Source organism: Melopsittacus undulatus, chromosome 3 (genome assembly GCF_012275295.1).
Source record: "Melopsittacus undulatus isolate bMelUnd1 chromosome 3, bMelUnd1.mat.Z, whole genome shotgun sequence".
Lineage (NCBI taxonomy): Eukaryota > Metazoa > Chordata > Aves > Psittaciformes > Psittaculidae > Melopsittacus > Melopsittacus undulatus.
Window position 1 is genome coordinate 50,229,436 of NC_047529.1, and position 23,311 is coordinate 50,252,746.

Below are 23,311 nucleotides of genomic sequence, written 5' to 3' on the forward strand. Positions count from 1 at the left end.
GTTAATTACCCCCACTCTTAAAAATATATGCCTTATTTCCCATTTTAATTTGTCTGGCTTTAGCTTCCAGCCACTGGCTCTTGTTATGCATTTTTCTGCTGGTTAAAGAGGCTTTTAGTAGCTGGTATTTCCTCCCATGGAAATAGTTCACATGCTACAAGAGAGTCATCTTTCAGCCTTCTCTGATAAAAACTCAAATGTTATGAGCCAGGTCTCTTGCAGAAAAATAGATTTTCAAGCCATTAAATCATTTCTATGGCTTTTTTGGCACCTTTTCTAATTTTCCCTTACAAGAAATTACATTCGTGTGTCTGGTTATGGTCTGCAGGAGGAAGCCCTGGATAGATACATTTAGTATATAGTCCAGGTGCCATTAAGACATAGTCATGCATAAACACAATGCTTAGGTGCAGTCCTGGAAGGTGATAAGCTTTCTCAATCTGTTCAGCACAGCCTGAAAACTAAGTCTTGTCCTTCTCAGGACAGGTAGCCTCAGGCTTAATACAGTCTTTATCCAGATGTGTATCCCGACTCCTGCCCTTCCAGCTCATCATGGGATTGGCAAGAAGGACAATGCTGCATACTGTTCCCTTGGGCAAACTGGCTGAAAACCTGCTGTACACTGTGGTGTGCATCTCCAGGAGCCAGGTACTCAGCAGGGCACTCTCCTGGCCTCTGCTGCTTCTGAGATAAACCTCCAGTAATGGGATACAAACTATGGGGTGATGGATGAGCAACCACACTGTGATGTGGTACATGGACTTTCTGGGCACGGTTCACCAAGGATCCACCATAGAGAACATAATTTTGATGCTTCTGTGTTGTTTTGCTCCCCCAAGAACTGGCAACTTCTGTGCAAATAGTGGTACTTCCAAAGAGGAGGCTTTTGAGTGGTCATTCCTGGGTGGTAGGTACTAAGGGCAAGGAAGAAGCAGCTATTGAACAAGTGCACTGATGTACCTAGCTTGTCCAGGCCTAATGTTTGTTTTTATTAGCGATAAGTAGCTGTGAGTGTCTCTGAATATCTCTTCTGGATAATGAAAGCTTCACTTCAAAAAACAAACAGCAAATAGCATTAAGGAAGTTTTATGACCAAACTGAGAAGCACTGTTGTTTTTGCGGCTTGTGGACCCCAAGGAGAAGCAAAGACTGGAAGCACTTTGCATCAGCTCAGGCTGCCTGTTCTGTCTGTGTTCAATTGAATTCTGGCCAGCTAGCAATACCCATCATTGTGCCTGCTGCCTAATCCAGTGCTGCTGCTGCAAGAGATTAGATGTTGCTGGAGTCTGAAGTGGAGAGTAGATTAATGAGGCAGCCATCCCTTGCCCATCTCTTCAGATCAGGACAAGGGTGCAGCCCCAGAGCTCCTATTTAGGTGTGTATATACCTTTATGCTCCAGAATGGAGGTGCTAATGGTGATTGCTAAAGATTTTAAGTGCCTTTAGATATTAGATGCTGCCAATCTAATGAATTAATGAGGTTTTGTTTGCCTAAAGTCGGTATATAGTGCAGTTTTTATCTGCTTATGGCTTGTGGCAGTACAGGACAGGGAAGGCATCAGCTGGAATTACCTGTGCAGGGATGCATCAGCTGGAATTACCTGTGCAGGGATGCACAGCCCCAGCCCTGTACCTGCCTTTGCTGTGCGTTGTTTCATACCATTGTCTTCTAGCATGCATGCAAGGATGGTGGCTGGTGCCAGGCAGTTTCCTTCCACCTGTGCCAGCCAGCATGGGGAAAGTGTTTCAATTCTTTTCCTCAAGCTTCATTAGAAGTCTCCAAGCACGCATCCCCAGCCAGGAAATCAAAGGCAGTAAATACATTCCGAGTTTCAAAGCAAAGTTAGATGCTGTGAGGAGCACTGGCAAAGATTGCGTTTGCAGGCTACTGAAGAAAGCAGCGAAGGAAGAGAGCATGATGAGTGTTCTGCAAGACCTGCCCCTGGCTGACAAGCCATCAACCTCAAGGTTTGGTTTTTATCTTGGAGTCCTCCTCTCAGAATCACAACAGAGGGGTTAAGATATGGTTTACTGTGTCACTCGCAAGTCCCCCCTGAATCCCTGAGTTCACAGATGGATTAGAGAGAAAATACTTGTGCTAATAGATAGTCCTTAGATCTTGTCTTCTTGTGGTCGTGCTGTAAGGGCTTACCTTTAGACATGTGAAGAGGGAAAGATGAGGCAGGGAAGAAGCTTTCTTTGATGTTGAAGTGTTTTATTTTTCAGGGAGGGGGGATAGCTATTTATTTACTTTTGATGGAGCCAGGGCAAACCATTTGTTTGATGGATTAGGCCGTTAGTTTTAATTTGTCAGGTTGCCTAGGGTACAGGACAGGCAGGTTAGCTGGAGCAGTTGTCTCTATACAAATGGAAAGAAAAATGCCTTGAAAAGACAGCATTAAGGAGACTGCACTCTCCTCTGCAGACTGTTCCACAATACTTACCCTTTAAATCCCAGTCAAGTCCCTTGAGGAGACCTGAGTTAGCAGTTAGAAGCAAAGGCTTGTGTGGCCTTTTAGCTGCAGACTAAATACCACTCCAATAATGCAGCCTTTGACATATGCAGTGCTGGGTTGTATTTTTTTTCTCTCATAGGAATGGTTTGATAAAAGCTGTTTATGTTTTATGCGCTGTTGCTAATTCCTCAAGCCTCTATTATCATGAGTTGCCAGGTGTAATAGCAGTATATGTAAAACCAGGCTACTAACTCAGCACTTGCAAAGGAGAATATTGAGTCTACTACTCTTTGGCCAGAGAGCTTACACATTATTGGTAACGTCTGGCTAGTCTGGCCCCCCGTTTAGGTTAGGATGGCTTAAGGGTACACAAGCTATACACATGCTAGTGTGAGGAGAGGTACAGTGTGGACTGTCAGGGATGGTGATGGCTACCAGCTTTCCATGGGCACCTTTGCACCCCAGGGAAAATGTGGGGTACTTTGCCCTCCTGTGAAAGGGTACAGTTGCCATTACTTTTGTGGGGTACAAACACCTACAGCTTGGCAGTGTGCCTGACTGATGCATGACTGGCCCTTATCCCTCTGCTTGCGAAAGTGGTGGAACTTTTCTAATTCACAGCAGCTTCTCCTCCTGACGTATTTACCAACCCAGCCTCTACAGAGGATTGATTTTTTTCTTTATAAGGAACCAGACAGTTTCTTTTTTTAACAGCACAGGCCTATAAAATCAAAGTTTGGCCTGTTTTTTCTGTGAGTGAACATTTCCCAAGTGCTCGTGTTGTCATCAGTAGGGATTCAAATAAAATTCGAGCAGCAAAAAAGCACCAAGTGCTCATGCTGCTAAAGAGGTTGTTGTGGTTGTCCTGCCTGAGCACTGCAGATGCACCCAAGATGTTTGTTTCCATAATTGCCCACCAATTGGTCAGCAGCTCCTTCTGCAAAGCATCTCTGTGTCTCTGCAGTGACAAGAAACTAACTGCTTCAATTTCTACTCATTTACTACTTTGATTCCCAGTAGCAACAGCACAGAAACAGACACAGCAGTACAGAGAAGGACAACAGAAGGCACGCAGTGAGAGAAGTTTGTCCCAGAGGAGATGAGCATCTGTGCTAGGGGGTGTTCACATGCGATACAAGGGCCACTGCAGCACCAAGCTCGCCCTGCCTGCACTGGGACTTTGTGTATCTGTGTGGAGAGGGGATCACCATTGCAGACACATTCACCATAACATGCCCAGAGCAAGGCGTGCCCCTGGCAAGTTGGCCATGTGGCTAGTAGCAGGAGGAATGACTTGCATGTTCTGCCTATCTACCTATGGCTTTTCTAAAGACTCAACAGGAGAATTTCTGAAGAATCCACAAGAGCATAGGTATATTTAAAGAGAAGGAAAAGACAAAGGGAATTTTCAATCCCAGTGGTTACTTTTGTTGTTAAAAAAAAAAAAAATTATATTGATGACAGCAAAGCCATTGGCACTAAGAATGGGGAGAAGTTCCTTAGTTCCAGTGAGAGTTTTCTTAGTTCTTAGTCCTCTAGTGAGGACTTTGTGTTTGAAGAACACAGATGCATCTCTTCAGTTTTGGTGCTTCAGTGGGCTCTGAAACTCAGGTTTCCCTCACAGCTCCTGTTTGGAAGTGCAGAACACTTTTAGACTGTTCTGATAACAAACAAGAAGACCCTGAAGTCCCGTTAAATGCTTGGCACAGCAGGAACCTGTTTTGATGTAGCTGTTAAGATGCTCATGTGACAAATTCTGTGCCAGTTCCCAGCTCCGAAGCCCAGGCCGTGCAGCTTGGAAGTGATTTGTCAGGTGTAACGTCCAAAAGAGAAAAATAAGCTATTTTTTACCTGGATCAGTTCAGCTGGATCTGTTTCACCAGCAAGCACTTGTGTTGGCACTCTGGAGGAGGCAGCACAGAGAGGAGAAGGAACAAACTGCCGGAGGGCAAGGGACCAAATAAAACATACATCAGCCCATGTTCTCGTGCTTTGCCATGCTCAGTTTCCTCAAGAAATGCCTTCCTATTCATTCCCACCTCTGCACTGCTCTCTAGAAGGCAAGCACCCTGTTCCTTTTTGAGACTTCTGTTGACACTTTCATAGTCAGCAGAAGGATTTAAGCCTCAGCAGGGGCCAGCTGACAGAGCAGCTAAAATTAGATCCCAAACAACTATTAAAAACCCTCCTGTAATCAGCAAAGGGCAAAGAGCAAAAGTGTAAGAAAAGAGTGGCACTGAGTTTGAAGGCCCCTTCTGTCCTTTCTTATGGTAGCCAGTAGCTTCATCATGCCTGCAGTAATAAAATAAAGCACCTGCAGCATACAGGGCCCAGTGGTATTTTGAATTGGATTAAAAAGAAATGAAATGAAATGATGGACATTCTCACCTCATATCAGAGCTGTACGTCTTGAATGAGAAAACCCAAAAGGTTTCAGCTTAGACATCTGTTTAGGAGGTCAGCTTTGGGTCACTATAGAAGTGGTCCTTTCCAGCACCAGATGCAAGCACTGTCTGCATTGCTGTTGAGTGAAGTAACTCAGTCTTAACTAAGTTAAACTAGACCCTCAGCTTTCATAGTGGAAAATGAGGTTAAATGGCTTATGTGCATGTATACCTTGCATAGAAAAGTATTTGGGCTAGATGCCCAATTTGTAGGTGGATAACATGGTCTTTTTTTGAGTCTTTTATGACATTCCACTGTTAAGCAACTCTTCCCGTAATCTATCCTTAAGGACTGTAGATGTGTGTGGGTTTTTATCAAGTGCACATAGCCACATTTTGATCAGCTCCTGCATCCCGAGTCAGGAACACCAAAGCTCAAAGTGGAAGCTTTTCTTAAAGAGCTATTTGAGGTAAAAAAGCAGATGTTCAAACTATGCACAGTTCACACTTATGGATGATGAAGCACAGGCAGGAAAAGCCATCTCCCTTTGCAAGTGTCTCGCTATGGGCACTAACTCTTGGGTGCAACAGTTTTGGCCATGTGCCTGCCAAGGAGCCCATATCAGCTACCAAGGTGGGAGTGGGGGTGTGAACCTGAAGCTTTCTTTCCCCTGCAGTAGTGTCCACCCAGCATCTGCTAAGCTGTAAGGGTATATAGGATGTGACTCAATAGGGAGCTGCCCCGGAAGACTTTGCTCTTTTCTCATTCTTACTAGGCTTGCTGTGAACTGGCTAATCCTCTTTCCTTGCTTTCTTGTCCAGATCAGTGTTCTGCAGTGCCTGGGTGCCGTGACCCCGCTGCTGCAGGTAACTCTGCAGCACCACTGACTGCATGCAGAGAGAATGTCCCTCCCTCTGCCAGAGCTGTCAGGCCTTGCTAGTGCTATAATAAGAATAAATAAAACCCCTCAAATAAATAGGAAAAGATAAGAAGACAGATAACTGTAATTCTCATGACTGAGAGTAATACTCAATTTAGACATTAACATTCTAGCTAAAGCTTTAAACCTTGGGTTTACTGAGCATGCCTGTTATTAATTTTGCCTACTCAGACTGCATTGGTAGCAGGTAGGTGTATAATTTAAAAATTACTTTGAATTAGGTTGCAAGTTAAGCACTGCAGAGACAATAATTATATTTTTTTCCCAGGCTGCTGCTGAAAGGCCTTACAGCATTTATTATTGTTGTGAAGGTTTGGGAGGAGTATTTACTGGATGGATCCATAGCCTGCATAGTTCCCTATGTTCCTCTATTAAAATGATACCCCTAATTCTTGTTGCGTAACTAAGAAATGACACATAGCTGGTCCTCACCTCAGCATCATTACCTTGCTATGTCGTAAATCCTTTCTTTTCAGAGTTTCAACCAGAGAGGACTCTTAAGGAGGTTTCTCCTCTTGGCCAGGTTACAGCAACCACCAAGCCCTGCCTTAAAGGATAGGGACACTGCTGGAGTCCCCAGAGACCCTCACACAACATTACACACAGTGGCTCCAGGGGCAGCCTGCAACAAACAAGAACCAGGGAGTTTCCAGCTCACTTCCCTTCTCCCTCTCTTCAGCTCAGTAGATTGTGGGGTATCCCTGTTGTGCTGAGCCCTGGAGGGATGTTGAGTGAGATCCACTGGGAAAAAGAAGAAATGGTTCAGATAACAGTAGTAGCACTTGATCCATCCGGGTATGGCTACAAATGGTAGGTTTCCCCTTCATGAAATCAGTGGCTGTGAGGTTGTTTCACATTATTATTGCTAGCATTATTACTATTATTATTATTATTGTTACTATTATCACATGTAGAGTTTTTTTTTGGGGGGAAAGATTTTTGAATATGTGTGTTGCCCATTTTCACCATGCACACACATATGTGCATGTATACCAAGAGAAGGAAGCAAAACAGTGTCAAAACAGCATCAGTGCAAGAGGCCAGGAAATGACTCTGTCAGCATTACTTGAGAGCAGTTTTGTTCATGATGTTCTCTACCCCATCTGCACACATATGGATAAATAAATTGCTTCACTCTCATGACAAGTCCATTGAACTCCTGCCAAACTTTATGATTCTGCATTGACCCACTAGAACTCAAAATAGATTATTTTGAAGGCAAAAAATCCAAGCCCAAACTGATGAATAGAGAGGCTGTTATTTATTCTGTCTCATCTTTGTTTTAATGTCAGTAAAAATGAAAATATAATGGAATATAAAATTGCACTTTCCAAATGCAGACTAATAGTTTGAAAATCTGGGGCAAGGTATTATTTCTTCTGAAGTCAATAAAAACTTCTTAGGGACTTTACTGACACAGAATTCCATACCTTAATATGCTTTAACATTATACTAAGTGCTGCTCTGAATACCAAAGATGATTTATTGGAAAGCAATAGAAGTGTATGCATATGCCATACTTAGTCATTAAGATTACCTTAGGTCTATGATCCCTTTCACTCCTAACTGAATTTTACAGATGAGTATTAGATGACTGTTCATATTACGGAGCCCTGTTAATGGCAATCATGTACTTCATATGTTATGTTGCTATTTAAAGAAAACTCTATATCCATTACCTACAAGCACCAATGGAGAAAGGCAGAATAGAGGAAGGCATGTATTCTAAATTGTCAGATAAAACCCTCCACCCTATGCTTTCTTAAACACAAGCAAAATTACTTTTTTTCCTTCTTTCATTATCTGTTCCCAAATATTATGATTTAGCTTTTAAATAGAGCCAAAGCTGGACTTTCACTGAAGACAGATGTTTTATGATGTGTGTGCATGATGATATTGTGACTTCTTTAAACAACCATCAGAAGTGCAGAAACAATAATGGATGCTAATGTAAAAGGTTGAAACGATGACTGTACATTTGCCCTCATGCTTCCTGAGCTGCTATAGTGTGGGAAAGCAGTTACTTGGAAAGTTTGGGAAGTTGTTATTATTTCCTCTTGTGTTGTTTCGAATAGATGTGCAAAGGCAGTCAGGTGTTAGCGTCAAGAAGTGTCTGTTTGTGGCAGTATAGATGTTATTTTCTAATGAGTATGCAAATACAGTGGGAATTGTCTACTGGCTGCTTTGGGAATGACACCTTTTAGAACAAATATTCAGACTTCTTCTTTTAAATGTAATATGCAATTAAAGATTAAGAGCTGTTCTTTCATTTCTAGTTGCTTTTGTTTTGCCAAGACTTCTCAGTTCATCAGTGACCTAATTTTTTAATAATGCAAATATTGTGGCACTACTGTGATCCAAGGCCCCAGGACATGCTCAGTATATCCTCTAAGGATCTCCACTGCTCTCAAATCACAAATGGGGAGAAGGAAAATTGCCCAAAAACCATGAATCTGAGATTAAGTCACACAGAAAACCGAGCCTTTCAAACGGGCAGGGACCTTTCTACAGCATTTAATGAGCTTTGGATTGGGCGTGTGAGACCTCAGAGAGACTCTTAAGTCTGTTTTCAACCCTTCCTTTCAGTTGTGAATGAGCAGTGGTGGGAGCACTCTAGTGTGCCCTGTAGGCAGTGGCATGGCTGAGCTTGCTCTCCTTGCACAGCTTGTTTTCACGCCTGTTGGACCACTCCATCATTCCCCACTCACCCATCCGTAACTCTGCCGCATTGACACTGGCCAAAACTAGACTAACTCTAAGCCTTTGATTATATTTACAACCACCAATAACTAATTTAGGTCATTGCTGCTGTTGGCAGCACTCTTAGTTTGTATTCCTTTTTCCTGCTCTTTTGTGTTTTGTTTTGCTGAAGTATATGGGTTTGTCTTAATGTGACATCTCTGTGCAAACATGTGCATCTGAGGAAGGCAAAAGGGATTTATTGCATTTTGGCTAATACAGAGGAAAGGGGAAATTGCCTACATAATGAAACAGGAGATTCAGTTTTAACTATGTAATTTCTCTCGTCTCCATAGTACTGAATACACAAATATAAAATATATAATCTACCTCCTCCTTCAAGCATATCAACGTACAATTAAAACCCACAAAGCCTGACAACCTGTTGTCAAGTTGTTTAAGCAGTTGTTTCAGAATCTGACAGACAAACTTATAAACAAAACGTAGAGCACCAGATTGTGGGATGAAGCAGCATCCTCACGTGGCTTCCTCTGTTATCTCAAAATTTGGAAAACAAAAAAAAGTAGAGGAATACTTTTTCTCCTTGAATAAATAACAGTTTAATTACATTATAGAAATAAAATATGATATGGTAGGAATACACTGGAAATCTTACAGAAATACTATTCTGCTACTGGTAGGTAAATGGTCAAAGCTACTTTTCATGACAATCTGAACAGTACTTGTGTACAAACTATTATACAGGTTGCTAATGAAAAATATTGCAGCAGTTGCAAGGATGTTACCAGCTCAAACAAACATCTAATGATACAATATTCTTCTAAGAGGAAGTAATAATGTTAGATTTACAGACAATAAAGAGTTATGTTCTCCACTTTGAAACACTGGAAATAAAAAGCTCAGGTAACCCAATTTCTTTATATTATCACAAGGAAAAAGTTTCCTTTCACTATGAACAGCATCCTAAGAAACCCTGTAAACAGTTTATTCAAAGGTAGTATTTGAGATGTCACAGCAACTTCAACAACCGTCCTAGTCTACAATTACAGACTTTTTAGGCCACTGCTTGTACAGATGACATTTTTATTTTTCACTTATTTACATACATTCAGCCCAATAACAGCAGGCAAAATGCGCTGTCTATCTCACAATAGACACACTAACATTTTCATCGGAAGGCCGGTGCAAGATGTGGATAGTGATTGCACAGCATCGAGGAGATAATATTATACAAATATACAATTAGACAGTTAAGAATCTAACTCTGCACACATGTGACATAGATGGTCTTCTCAATACATATGCGACGCTTGGGGATGGTACAGATAGGTAACTGCAACTATCGCTGGTTGATTGATGATGACGGTGTGGGTGGCTGTGAAACACAGTATCATTTGGCTGTGCTATCACTAAGTGAAGGTAGGCAACTGCAAATTAGGAATACCTAAAGCTGAGGTTTAAGTACAGCTTATCTTGGAACGGCAGAAGATATTTCTAATTTAAGAGTTGTTCTACTTAGTATGCAACACGTAGGGAAATTGTTGCCACCTCTTTAATAAATGGTTTCAAGTGAACCGATGCAGTTTCCAGAGCTTTAAAAAAACTCATTATGCAGACGAAGATACTGATGATAGATGGTAACATTTCACAGGATGCTATTTCTTATTATATCAGTAAGCACCAAGTTAAGTGATAAGACAGCCCCATTGTCCCATGATTGATCATGTAAAATTTAGAACTCGAATGCACAACGAAAATCCACTACCTTTGCATTTAATTCACGAGAAGACAGTTTCAAAAATGGCTCTTAAAATACCTCTATATTTCAAATAGGCTCCCCCAAGTCTCCTCCAAGAGGACTGCTTCAGGATGGACTAGGCCTAGATATAAGAAAGACCTTTCAGGAGGAGGACTTGCACATCATTTAGGAATCCTCTGCAATCTGCCAGTTTTGGCTGACTGCCATGGCCAGCCGAGACCATGGTGCCTTCTCCTACCACCCGAGTAAGCTGCAGGGGAGGTGAGTGGAGAAGGAAAGTACCTCTGTGTCTTCCACCCTGCCTGATGAGATCTTTGAAGTGTGCCAGCCCTCACCAAGTCCGAACTTGGAGACACTTAACATCCCCACAGAGCCACTGGCTGACATCAGCTGGGCTGCCCTGAAGTATCAGAAACACCATGGGGACACCACCGAGGCCAGACACCCAGGGGTGCCATCCACCTCTCTCTCCCTATGTATTCCCAAGGACAGATGGCATGGCAGCATGGATTTGGCTCCTCTTACCTGGTGCCATGGTGAGAGCCACCCTCCTGCAGCAAGCATCAGGGAGGCAGGCTAAGCCTCCTTTGCAGCTGTTTTGCAGAAATCAGCCAGAAGAAGGGCAAGGAAATGGCCAAAAAAAAAGAAAGGCAGCAGAGGAGGACCCCAGACCTTCTGATTCATGACAGAACCACAGACTATTCATGCCTCAAAGGCTATCCAGAGACTACCCGGTAATGTGCTCTTTGTTAAAAGTCCCAGGCTGCAGAAAGAATCCTGCTACCTAAGAGTCCTCATTTGCCTTCAATAACTTCTTCCTCAAATCTATAGTGTCAAACCTTGTAATCTGTATCCTAGTTTCACAGTGAGACACCTCATTTCAAGCAATCTGATGGCCTTAAAAGAGATATAATTTATTTCTGGCTTTTTCAGTTTTCAGGAACACCATCTACAGCCACTGCAGTTGTTAGTGCGGGCTCATGCCATGGTCTGCCTCTTGTTTCCCCTTATTCCCAAATATAACTGAAAGACTGCTTCCTCTAGCACATGGATACACCTCTCATAGTGGATCAGGATGTTCTTAATACGGTACTTTCATCAGTAATCAGTTGGAAGAACTCAATTGTAGAAACAGAATTCATGTGCAAAGCGTGCAACAAGAAATACAGTTTACATTTGGTCAGTGTCCTATCTTAGTTGTGCTACCATGACTTACACTGATTAGTGTACTTACACACACACGCACACACACACGTACACACACAGATATTTATTTATATACACGCTCACACAATAAGAAAATGTCTGACAATATTTCCTCCTCTTTTAGTGAAGACAGGAGTTTGGCATCTCAGGCTCTGCATCTGCTTAAACCTGGGATACAGGAATGCGACACAATTCAAGTATACATCGACTGCACAGTGATAACATCGCACATTGAGTCTGACACATGCTGTCTTCAGTGGTCCAGCACCAGCATGTAGCTAAAAACCAGTTGCATGTTAAGGGAGACAATATCCAGGACCTTCACTTCTCAGTGTTCATATTCACGCAATGCCCAATAGCAGGGCAATAGTCTGTACAACCATAAACGTCCTTCTGTATAAATGCAGTGGTATTTAAAAGTCTGAACCAGTGCATTCCTTTCTTACATTCCTCCTCTATTCCTTTGTTGCTGTTACTCTCATATGCGTGTGAAAGTAAAAGGTAGTGGGGAAACAATTTAGTAGAAGAACACAAACCCTCTTCTCTAAGTCCACAGAAGACCACTAAGAGTGTAAAATTTCCAAAATAGCTCATAGGAATTCTTCAAATACAGTGTTTTTAATGGGGTTTACATACCACGTTTCACATTATTTCCACGGAAGTCTACTTTATCACTTTGTTTAATCAGACAAATATCAATAACACGGAATAAAACAGCACACAATTCACAGGACACGACACGTTTTACAAAACCTCTAAAACTCAACACTGCCGCTTTTGGAAAAAATCAAAACCTCCTATTACTTACAGACATGAAATACACTTCACATTGAAATGAACAGCATGATTACACGGCTTTTTCTCTTACTCAATGGCATTGGTTTAGGATGCATTAGTTTTCAATTAGGTTTCACCATTTTTCTTCACACCCCAAAAGGAACCACTGCTAACCTGGTATTTAATCTGTGTTCTTTCAGGAAACATACTATCATTCAGTAAACACTTGCTGAGAAAAGCACTTTTGAAGATCTAGCTTGAATCCCTAATTGCAAAACCTGAAGAACTGGCTGATGGTAATGTGCTTAACACAATCATCGCTCAGCTTACAATGACAAACCAAAGAAATATTACAGGAGGGTACAAACACTTTAAGCCACAGGTTTGGTTTTCTCTGTTGTTGATTTTTTAAATCTTTATTTTTTAAACTATCTCCTTTTCTCACAAGGCTGAGAAGTCTCTGACTTACAACGCTTCAGCAGTCGTGTCTGTGGAGACAGACATGGTAACTTTGGCAATCTTAACTGTGCTCTTAATGCAGCTCTCGGCAGCCCTATGCACATTCCCTGCGTTGTTGGCGTGTTTGTGCTGGCAGTCAGACTCCATGCTGTTGTCGAGGGGCTGCGCGGTTCCTTCGCAGGTGGGGAACATGCTGCGGAAGGCGTGTCGCAAGTCCTTGCTCCTCAGAGCGTAGATGATGGGATTCACTGTGGAATTCAGCAAACAGAGCATGCTACAGAAGGCAAAGACAGTTTTGATGAGCTTGTTCATTTTGCCAAAGACATCGTACACCATGATGGCGAGCAGAGGGCCCCAGCATATGATTAAAACGACTAGGATAAGGACCAAGGTTTTGGCTAACCTGATGTCCATACGAGTTTGATCAGGCCTAGTGATCTGTACCTTACCATCCTCCGTAGACTGGATGATGATGCTTTTCTGTGTGCCCCGCTGAATCATGCGAACAGCGTGGCTGTGAGCCTTCCACAGTATGTACATGTAGGCATAGACAATGAACAGCAAGAGGACGCTGGTGACCCCGATCCAGAACATCAGGTACGTCTCGTCGATGAGAGGGAATATGTCTGAACAAACAGAATTGAGCTTTTTGCAGTTCCAGCCAAGCAGAGGCAGAACGGCTATTACAATAGCGATGGTCCACATCACACAAAACGCTACAACAGCCTTTGGTCGGGTAACAATCCTTTTGTAAGCTAGTGGCCTGTGTATAGATATGTACCGGTCTATTGCCGTGAGGAAAAGACTACCTACAGATGCGGTGAAGGAGGCTGTAACTCCACCCAGTTTGAACAAGAAGACATTGGGGCTGTCCTTCCGGTGGAAAACATGGAAATCCACAAAACTGTAGACAAAAATCACACTGCCCAGGAGATCAGCCACAGCCAGGCTGCCGATGAAATGGTAGGAGGGTCTACACCGGAGGCTTCGAGAGTGGAGGATGACGCATAGGACAAGGAGGTTCTCTAGGACTGTGAAAGTGCCCAGGGTGAGTGACAGCACAGCGATGGCCAGCTGCTGGCTCGGGTTCAGGATCATAAAGCACTCCATATCCATAAAGTTCTCCCCACACTGTATGTTCTCCTCATTATCCTTAAACGTGGACAGGGACTTGTTGTAAAACTCTGTGATGTTGACCTGATCTGAGGGAATAATACTCAACAGGGGATCATCTCCTGCAGTCATTTTTTCTTGGAAAGGATCACCCCTGAAGGAAGAGAGAGGGAACTTCTGGGGGTAGTATCCCAGCTTGGATGCCATGTCGCCTTTCATGTCTTCGTACTGGATATCGTTGGAGCCCACGTAAAGGAGATCTGTTGTGATTGTTCGGAAAGTTGTATCTGCGAGGCCATCTAGGACTGACTTCATAACCCCAGTCTTGTTGGTTTCAGAGAGACTTGGGGCATGGAAAAATGCATCAGAGGAAAGCCTAGAAGGGGAAAAGACCATAATTCATTAAGATGAACAGGAGACAAACTCCACAAACAACTTAGTTGAACTGTGTCAAATAAAATTGACTTTTCTCTTGTATTCAGTCTAGCTTTGCCACCTGTGGGAGAGTGAGCTGAACACTTAGAAATAACCTGGATTTCACTAAAACTGAATTACTCTAAGAAGTGACACGAAAAACAGAGGCACAGGGAATTGAGTATTTGACAGGAAAGTAATTTTCATTTCTCATCAAAACCTTCTGAGCTGCTGCACCACAAAGATTTTTCTCTAGATCTGAACTTGGCTTCTGATTGCAAAGTACCCTGCAGACCAATATTCCTTGGGCACGCTTCATTTAAATACCAAGTGCCACTGCAGGAGCAGCATTAAACTGAATCATCAGGCTTCACTACTTTCCTTTCAAAAGGCACCAAGGGTTTTGAAAACCTGATAACAGAAAGCGAATGAGGAAAGAGCCATGCACTCGTAAGTTTCACAGTTCACCCAGGATGCCTGTGTATTCACATTACCTTGTCACAGCAATCTGAGGTCTCCTAACATCCTGAATTTGTTACTGCAAATTTATTAGCAAGGTACCTAATATACAAATGCAGGCTTCATTACTCTATTCCTTCCTTCTGCTAAGCAAACCAAGGCTACCGGGATATTTGGGCTGTATGGGGGAGGTGGGTTTTTAACCAGCCCTGTCCAGTTTCAGGAAAAGTGACCAGCACTGCTAGGCCAGTGAGTGCATCAGTCTGATCCATTCTGCATAGATCAAAAGCTTCAACTGGGGCAAACACAGCACCAAGTTTGGGGCAGAGTGCAGCTCTGGCCAAAACTCCAGGCAAAAGGGACCAGGAGCTGCTATTCCTCTGAGAAGCAAGGAAATGTAATTCGTCCCACTGGGGACACCCTCAAAAACATTCTGTCCCCTCAGAAATGGGGACCCAAGCAGAAGGTCCCCTGGTAGCCAGTGGTCTCTGAGTCACATCATACCCAACCTTTGCTCACGGATGGTAGTTAATTGCACAGTGTAACCTTGGGATAACACTCTAATCAGCATCTGAGCATCTTACATGCATCAATATGTAAGACAGGCCTTATAGCTGTTCTTATGCTGTGCTCCTTTATATAACTTTGCCCGTGTAACATGCCTTGAATATGCATTGAACATCTGCTTTGGGGCCCCCTTCCACTGCCAGAGTGCCTGAGAGTGGTCTGAATGTAAATAACAGCCAGAATCATTGCTTCAGTGTGCTACAGCTATTCTGCATCTGCTATGAGACATCCTGATGATTGCACCAGCAACACGAGCAAACCCAAGCTTCTTCATGTTTTGAGAATGGAGGAAATTGTGACACTCAAGAAATCCCAGATGCTATATATAGGTTTGTACTGACTTAACCTGTTCACTTTACACAGCTGACAATAAAAGGTTAGAAAGGCCATGAGAGATTTATCTGTTGAACCCCAGCATATTGATCACCCCAACTCCTAAGATGGGACGTGCACAATAGTGCACCTCAGCTGAGTTTTCCCACAAAAAATAAAGAAGGGTTCCTCTCTACAACACCAGTACTTAAAACCAGAAGAAATACTGAGCATTTCCAAAAGAAGCAGAGATCATTTGGAATACTTCTACTGCGTTTACACACAGCATCTGAACACTTAAGACTTTTTCCATAGTACTTTAAAGTTTTGTATTTGATTCAGCAGGCCTGGACATTCAAGTGTTAAAGGGAAGATATGAACCTAGATCTCCAGAAGATAATGCAACTGCAGTGCAGCAAACAAGGATGGGTATAAACAAACCTTACCAGGATGGTCCAACACACCACACATACTGGCTGCGTCAGCTTTTGCTGACATAATATCCTCAGCAAATAACAACTTCATTATTAGACAGACAATATTAAGAAATTTAATTCTGAGAGTGTGAGCAGTGAGGGAGGGAAATGTCACTGAAGCACACATTAAAAATGAACAGCCATCATCTAATACGCGAGGTACTCTTCTTCCAGAAGGTACTTCACATCTGTTCCTCGTAGAATTTGCAGATGTTATGTGTTGCAAAAATGACCCTGCTGACAACTGACAAATCTGCTTTAGGTGAAGTCTGGCAACTTTAAGCTTGGCGTTATTAACACCAGCTCAGAATCAGAAGTGAAAAATGTGTTACCCATTTGAAAACAATCAAACAAAGTTATTAAATAGATCAAGTAGTCCTATAAACATGTAAAGATGGCTGTCACATTCTCTGTTATTCCAGCGTACTCCTGACAGAAGACAGACAACCATTTTAATGATTCAAGACACAGCCCCATGTCGAGAAGATTATGTTTGAGCAAAGCCTCAAAAATTGTATGCAACTGAGCACTTCTGCTAGACAGACAAACAAATTGTTCTGAAGTAGCTGGTCCCTGCTGGAGTCATGTTAAGTACAGACTTCCTCAGAATAAGGTGCAAGCTGCCGTGCAACCCCTACCTTTGTTTGAAATACAAATGAAAGAACACGAATTCCTGTGTGCTCTTTTGAAGGTGGCAGTGAGTTATGTGACAATATCACTATGCATGCATACACTGTGCTAACAACATGGTTAATGGGATCAGGAGAGGCAAGTCTTACTCTGAATGTCAATGGTTTTTTTTTCCCCTCTGTATTTTTACATTGAGATTATTACAGTAATTTCCACCTTATTGTCTCTGCAAAGAGAGTTTTCTTTGAGAGTACTTGGGAGTTCATTAGTGGTGTAGCTTAGGCTTTGGGGGATGCAGCTGACATTAATTTTGTTTTTGTTTGCTGCTGGGAATATCATAATTGGAAATATCTAGCAGTATGTGTGCATGCACCTATTCAAGTAGCAGTTGATTTTTATTAAAGTTGCAGTAAAACAGCCATTCGCCTGATCTGGAACCGCACTTTACTGGAATTTGGTTTATTTTAATTTAGACAGTAGTTTGTCCCAGTATAAGCTACAATACTGAAACTTTGTGGACACTGAAGCAATCAGCGAAGTTTTCCATGGCTGTCTAGTAAAACCAAGATGAGCCCTGTGGCATTGTGGTTATCAGGAGGGTCCCAGGCTGAGGTGTTGCACAATTTGACATTGACTGAAGAGCCAGCAGCAGAAGCAGTGGCTTGGTTCTTGGTCATTTTGTTTGATCAGGTGCACATGCCAGTGCCACACAAGTTTTGGCTCTGAGCTCTTCTGTTAGAATCTGGAGTGGTGAGCAGGCACTGGCCAAGCAAACGGGACACCTCACACCACATGGCCACACTGCTCTTTGCAGCTGGCTTCAACGCAAACCAAACCCACACTGCCCAAGACCCACGACCATCTCTACATTAAATACACCATGAGCCTCTGTGGCTTCTCACAGCTTCTGTAGAAGATCCCTCCTCTCTGAATGGGACTGGGGTGATGGCCACGTACCCCAGCAAGGTCCCTTCATGGGCATGGGGACAGTGAGGGAGAGGTTCTTTGCTCTGCAAATGGAAAGCCGCCCTGCCCTGCTGAATTCCACTCCTCCAACAGAGCCTTTGAGTCTCCAAAGCTCTCAGCTTTGTCCCTTCCTTATATGAGCTCTACTACCTCACTCGTTTTAAAACAGCTAAAAAGAACTGAAACATTGATTAAAGATGTGGAAGAGCCCGTGCTAATGCTGGCACTCAAAATTTCTGATGCATTTCCATGAATGCATGCAGCAATTCACAGTAAGTAATGAATTATGATTATAGATAAGGGTTAAACAATAGATAAACATTTCAACCATCTTTTATCCTGAAGACCAAAACCAGAAAACCCATAGCTGAACGTTTAGATTTTTCTCCATCAACGGGTTGATGGGCACTGCCTGACCAGCTGTGCAAAGTGACTGCCACTAGATGGAGTGGCTTTTACAAGCACACTGCTTAGCGGTCTGCAGAGACCTGGATTTAATTTCCTCTTGCCCTTTCTTTTCCCAGCCTGCTTTATCGGGGTTCAATCATAGGAGGTGTTAAACATCAGCCAAAGACACGCCTTTGTAAGGGTTTGCCCTCAAAGTGAAACAATCAGTGAAGAGTCGAGGGGCAAGTCTTACTACTGCTCTCCACTGTGGTTACATAGAGCCTTAAAGAAGCTTAAATGCTCTCAGAATATAAAGACCCCTTAGGTAAAATATAACATATGTAATTCATAAAAGGCTGGTACCTCATCTCCAGGGGAGAAACGTACCTCCCATGGACTTCTTGTTGGTCCACAGGACCAGTTTGCTCAGGGAACAAGAACGTGACTTCATTAAAATGCTATTACCTATCTTCTCCTGCTGTTCTGGGGGAGAGGGAAGGCTGGAACGGTTTTTATCGTTGTCTAAAAAAAGGGCTGAATTTATTATAATTTTCAACCCAGGATGATTGATAGAGCAATTTTAATAGCCTGAATAGAAACAGTGAATATTTGTGTTCTTCCTCAGAAAGTAATTATGAGCAATACAATGATGCTACTGATAACTGCAAAGCTGTTTATGTGGCAAGAAAAGGAATCAAAACAAGGAAGGGAAATGCACAATCAAACCTTCCTAGCTTCTATTTCAGAAAATATTTTGATCTCCATGCCTATACATTTCTTCTGTGATACCCACAGTTAATTAAGAGCAGGCTAAAGAACAAGTAAGTATAATTGAAAGTTTCTGAATGCATAAAAATACATGAACACTTTCTCCTTGCTTACACATTATAAGGTTTGTAAGTCCTTTGGAGAAGGGCTTCTGATAAGTTTGCGTGGTGACCAGTACACTGGGACTCCTACCAAACTGGGTCCACAAAGCACTACCATGGGAGAAACAGCAGTCATTTATACTCGTGTGCAGTCAGCTGAAAAAGCTTGAGAGAAATGAGAGCTAGCATAATAACTGTTGGCCTCCAGGAATTAGAACTGTCCTATAAAATGAAAATTTATTTGGCTAATAATTACCTTATCCCATATGGCAATGAACAATACTGCTTCGAGGACAGAACAAGGTTTCGAAGCCTTGCAGAAAGAAACGCAGTCTGAGAAATGGCACTTTCAGACTCAGTGACACCAAGCAAGGAAAAAACATGTGTTGACAATGATGGGAAAGCAATGTAACCCCTATCCTATTTACTGCTGGTTTACTGTTCCATCTTAAACATTGTGCTACTCCTAGGCTATTAATGGCAAATATGCTCTTTACTCCTAAATCAGGAAAACCTGCATTCACTTCAGTGGGAATTTTCTCTGTGTGAGGGATTGGGAAGGAACACAAACACTCGGAGAGAAGCAAATGATGGATGCTGTCTTCGAGTTACAAGGCACTACCAGCTGTGGGGTAAACTAGGGCATGCAAGTACTGACCCAAACGCTGTTCTTACGTATCATGATCATATCTTTGGGAAGTTGAATCCTAATTAGCAAGAAACCACATGGTTGTTGATGTTAGTTAACATACCATTTGCACACTAGCAGGATAGGGACTGGATGATTCTAAACTGGGGACAAAATTGCCCCTACATGACAGCCCTCTGCATCCAGCAGCTGACAATCTGGATGACAAAAACAGAACGAAAAGTTAATCAGTGACCAACAATGTTTTTTAAAAGCATTATCATTATTTCCTCCCCCCCTCCCAAAGTTTTGTTGGGGAGGTGGATGTGTGCACCAGTTTTAGCACAGGTGACTTGCAGGCACAGGTCAAAAGAGGCTGTGCCTTACCTCCCAGACAGGCAGGGCATACATGTGTGTTTAACATCAGAGAGGTTCAAAGGTGAGGCTGAATTCCTGCTCTGTTTGGTGCAGGTGAAGGACCCAAATTTTGCTATCCTGTGAGCCAGGCGAGCATTCTGGCAGCCTCTCCATTCTGCTTCCGGTCTCTAAATTGCTCGAGCTGTTCCATGTTGGATCGGGAGTTAAACATCCAGAAATAAACGCACTAACTGATACTCCAGCAAGCAGGGTGCACACCTAGCAAGTGAGAGGCTTAGGTTGAAGCCCTGTCTCTGAATCAAGCAAACGAAGGATGTGTCTCTCACAAGCCACACAACTGCAGGGGGAAAAGCAGGACCAGCTGCCCCATCTGCCTCTGAATAACCCCCAAAGCTCCCGAGTTCACTCAAAAGCCCTCAGCTTGTGAAATACAAGCCCCTACGCACACATTTCCTACCAAGTCGGAGACAAGATGAAGTATTGGAGTCACAAACCAGCAAGGGGAGTGTCAGGGTCACGTTAATGGGAAGCTACAGCTACCTGGTCTGTCTCGTTTTTGTGAGAGATGAGGGAACGTGGAGGTGGCTATCTTAAAACAATGTGGGATTTTAAGGTCTTTCACAGATTACTTTGTATATCTTAATTTCATCTAAAGACAGACCTTGAGGAGAGAGTGAAGAAGCTTGCTTAAGTATGAAAGCCTCAGATGAAAGCAAGAGTGAGCTTGTATTTGCTTAAAATCAGCTCCAGTTCAGGGACCTATTTCCCAATAAAGCTGAGTAAGCAGGTAGTATGAAAAGTTTGATTCAATGCTTTGGTATTTGCATTTTAAAGAAAAATTAAGAGAACTCATTAAACTTTTAACTCTCAAACTTTTTCACAAAAGTAAAAAAGGATTTATCTTGGATTTCAATATTCCAATAGAAACTGCTTCATTTCCAGCCTCTTTCTAGACGTTCTCTGATGTCAAAAGGTGCAAGCACTTATTACTGCTGAGCAGAACTGACATAAATGTTAAATGGAGACAGAGAAGCCCAGCCAGGTGCAAAAGAGATGGGGGCTGAATACTCAGTCTCCTGGAAGTACCTAGAACAGACAGCAGCTTAACACACAATGTGTAGTTGAAGGGAGAGAAGTCATTTGAAAGAGCAGAGCAGGACATAAAAGACCCAGGCTCCCCTGGATGCCAAATGCTAAAGGTCCCCAAAAGAATATATCATCTAGAGGATGGAAATGGGGAAAAATACATTTATTAGGAAAAAACCCATATATATACAGAGAAAACAGCTTCCATATAATGGCCAGAGGAGAACAATAAAGATCAAGAATTTGGTGGAGCAGAAAACGTTAGTGAACTTTTTATAAGAGTCAGGATTAGAGACAGAAAGGTAGCAAAACCATCAGGCTCCAGGGAGAATGCTCAGACACTACACAGAGGGCATGTCTGCGTCGTCCTAACCCCTGCAATAAACTGTGGTCATAACAAGTTTTAATCCAAGACTTTCTGAGATAACAAGGAGATGCTAAGAGCAAAGGTAATGCTGGTTAAGTCACTGGTGTGATGGGGACTGGCAGGAGAACTACAGTCCTCATACAGGAAATAGGACATCTCCAGGTGAGATGGGAGAAAACAAGGAAAGAGAAGGAGACACACGTAGAAGGAGCCCCTGGGAGGTAGGGATGCAGATTTTAAGGAGAAAGAACTGCCTTTGTGATCAGCATGGGGAAAGCAGATCAGGTGAAGGAGAAAACTCACAGGAGAAAAACCTCCCTCCTCTTCCAAGCTACATGAACTTCAGAGACAGCTCTGTAATCTGAAGTGGGATTTTCAGGTCTCACCGTAAAGAGAGAATAGACCCACTGCTCTGCAGGCATCAACGTGCTCTTTTGAAAGTCCATTTCTGATCTGTATTCAAACGGTGAAGGAAAATGCAAAGGGCTCAGAGAAGCCATCCTTGGTAAGGTCAGAGGAAAGGATGGTGCTGTGCACGCTGACACATGGGACCAAGATGGGGACACTCAGGTGAGATCAGCTGAGCAAATCTAGCCAGGGACATTAATAAAAATGAGACTGCTTAAGCACAAAAGTAGGATACAGACCTCAGAAGTGGAAAGGAAGAGAGAATGCTCAAATAGAGCCACCGAGTGACCCATACAGCAGGTAAACACACCAGAACAGAAAAAGGTGCTTACAGGCAATGACAGTGCACAGAAGGTCAACAACACACTGCAAAGCAACATCCCTTCTACCTCAGTCCTCAGGAATCTACTTCTCCCAAAAATTGTTATTAGGCCACCAAGTACTGGCCATGCTCATAGGCTAGAAGAGGAAGGCTTTTGGCGAACGCAATGTCCCACGCCATCAGCATTAGCGAAGGCGAAAATATGCATTCCAATTAAAAAATGTAAAACATTTTTTCGTTTCTGGAGCTGTCTGGCCTTTCATAAAATTTAAATAAGCTCAGAGATTATAATGATATTCAAATATACTGCCTTCACACACACAAACAACTTGTGAAATTATTTGCCAGCATATTAAGCCACTACACCAGATTGCTTGGCAATGGTGCATGTCTTCGAAATATGCAGATACTTCTCTTTTTTACAAAATAAAAGGGAAGAGGGAGAGAAGAGGAGAAGTGAGAAAGAATTAGAGCAGAATCTGGTATCTGAGTAGCCAGAGCAACAAATGGCAGACACTCAAACCAGTATTACACCAGATTTGGAAAAACAGTTAAAAGATACTGAGCGATGAGTTGTGACTTTTTATGTGTGTGCATGTGTATCTTTTCTATGCACAAGCTTACAGACATATACAAACCCATACACATACCTAGAGGAACAAGTAAAATCTCACAAATGCTCCAGTAGTGTTTGTCATGCATAAATTCAAATTCCCAATGCCAGGGGACAAGCAAACTAGCTAGAAGTGTAAGTACAAAAAATATAGGCAAGATGACCACTGAGCACACTTTTGAATTCCTGTATACACAGCATTCCTGAGGAAAAGCAGGAATCTAAACTGAGTACATCTACCACTGAGAACCTGTAAAAAAGACTTTGCATGTATACATACATATAGGTACTTATATACACACTCCAGGTACATGTACAGTCTGGACTCCAGTACTGCACTGTTTAAAACAGAGGCAGAACTGGCTAAACCCAATGACTTCCAAGAGCACATTTCACATAGTCACCACAATGGGAATGTGGGAGCTCCCTAAGCCCCTAAGCACAAACTTTAAGAGGTTTCCTAAAATTCATTAAGATGAAAATGACTCCTCCAAGGGCTGAAAGGGAACTAACAGCATCCCTTGTGAAACTGCTCCTGTTCAGTACTTTGTAGCGAGTTAACACACCTTTCCTGAGAATATACAACCGCCATAAAACAGGTTAACACAGCATGAGGCATTATTTGATGCCATCT

The 23,311-nt window shown here is 42.6% G+C and overlaps 1 protein-coding gene across 1 annotated transcript; it reads right to left on the reverse strand.

The window, feature by feature from the left end:
- Positions 1 to 11,496: 11,496 nt before the first annotated feature.
- CNR1 (cannabinoid receptor 1) lies at positions 11,497 to 14,171 on the reverse strand. The gene has a single exon (XM_031052688.2). The coding sequence runs from the start codon at positions 14,108 to 14,110 to the stop codon at positions 12,689 to 12,691; it is 1,422 nt and encodes a 473-aa protein (XP_030908548.1). The 5' UTR covers positions 14,111 to 14,171; the 3' UTR covers positions 11,497 to 12,688.
- Positions 14,172 to 23,311: the final 9,140 nt, after the last annotated feature.

Bases quoted from the DNA above. Each gene is read 5' to 3' on its own strand.
- CNR1 (XM_031052688.2), bottom strand. From the start codon at position 14,110: ATGAAGTCAGTCCTAGATGGCCTCGCAGATACAACTTTCCGAACAATC.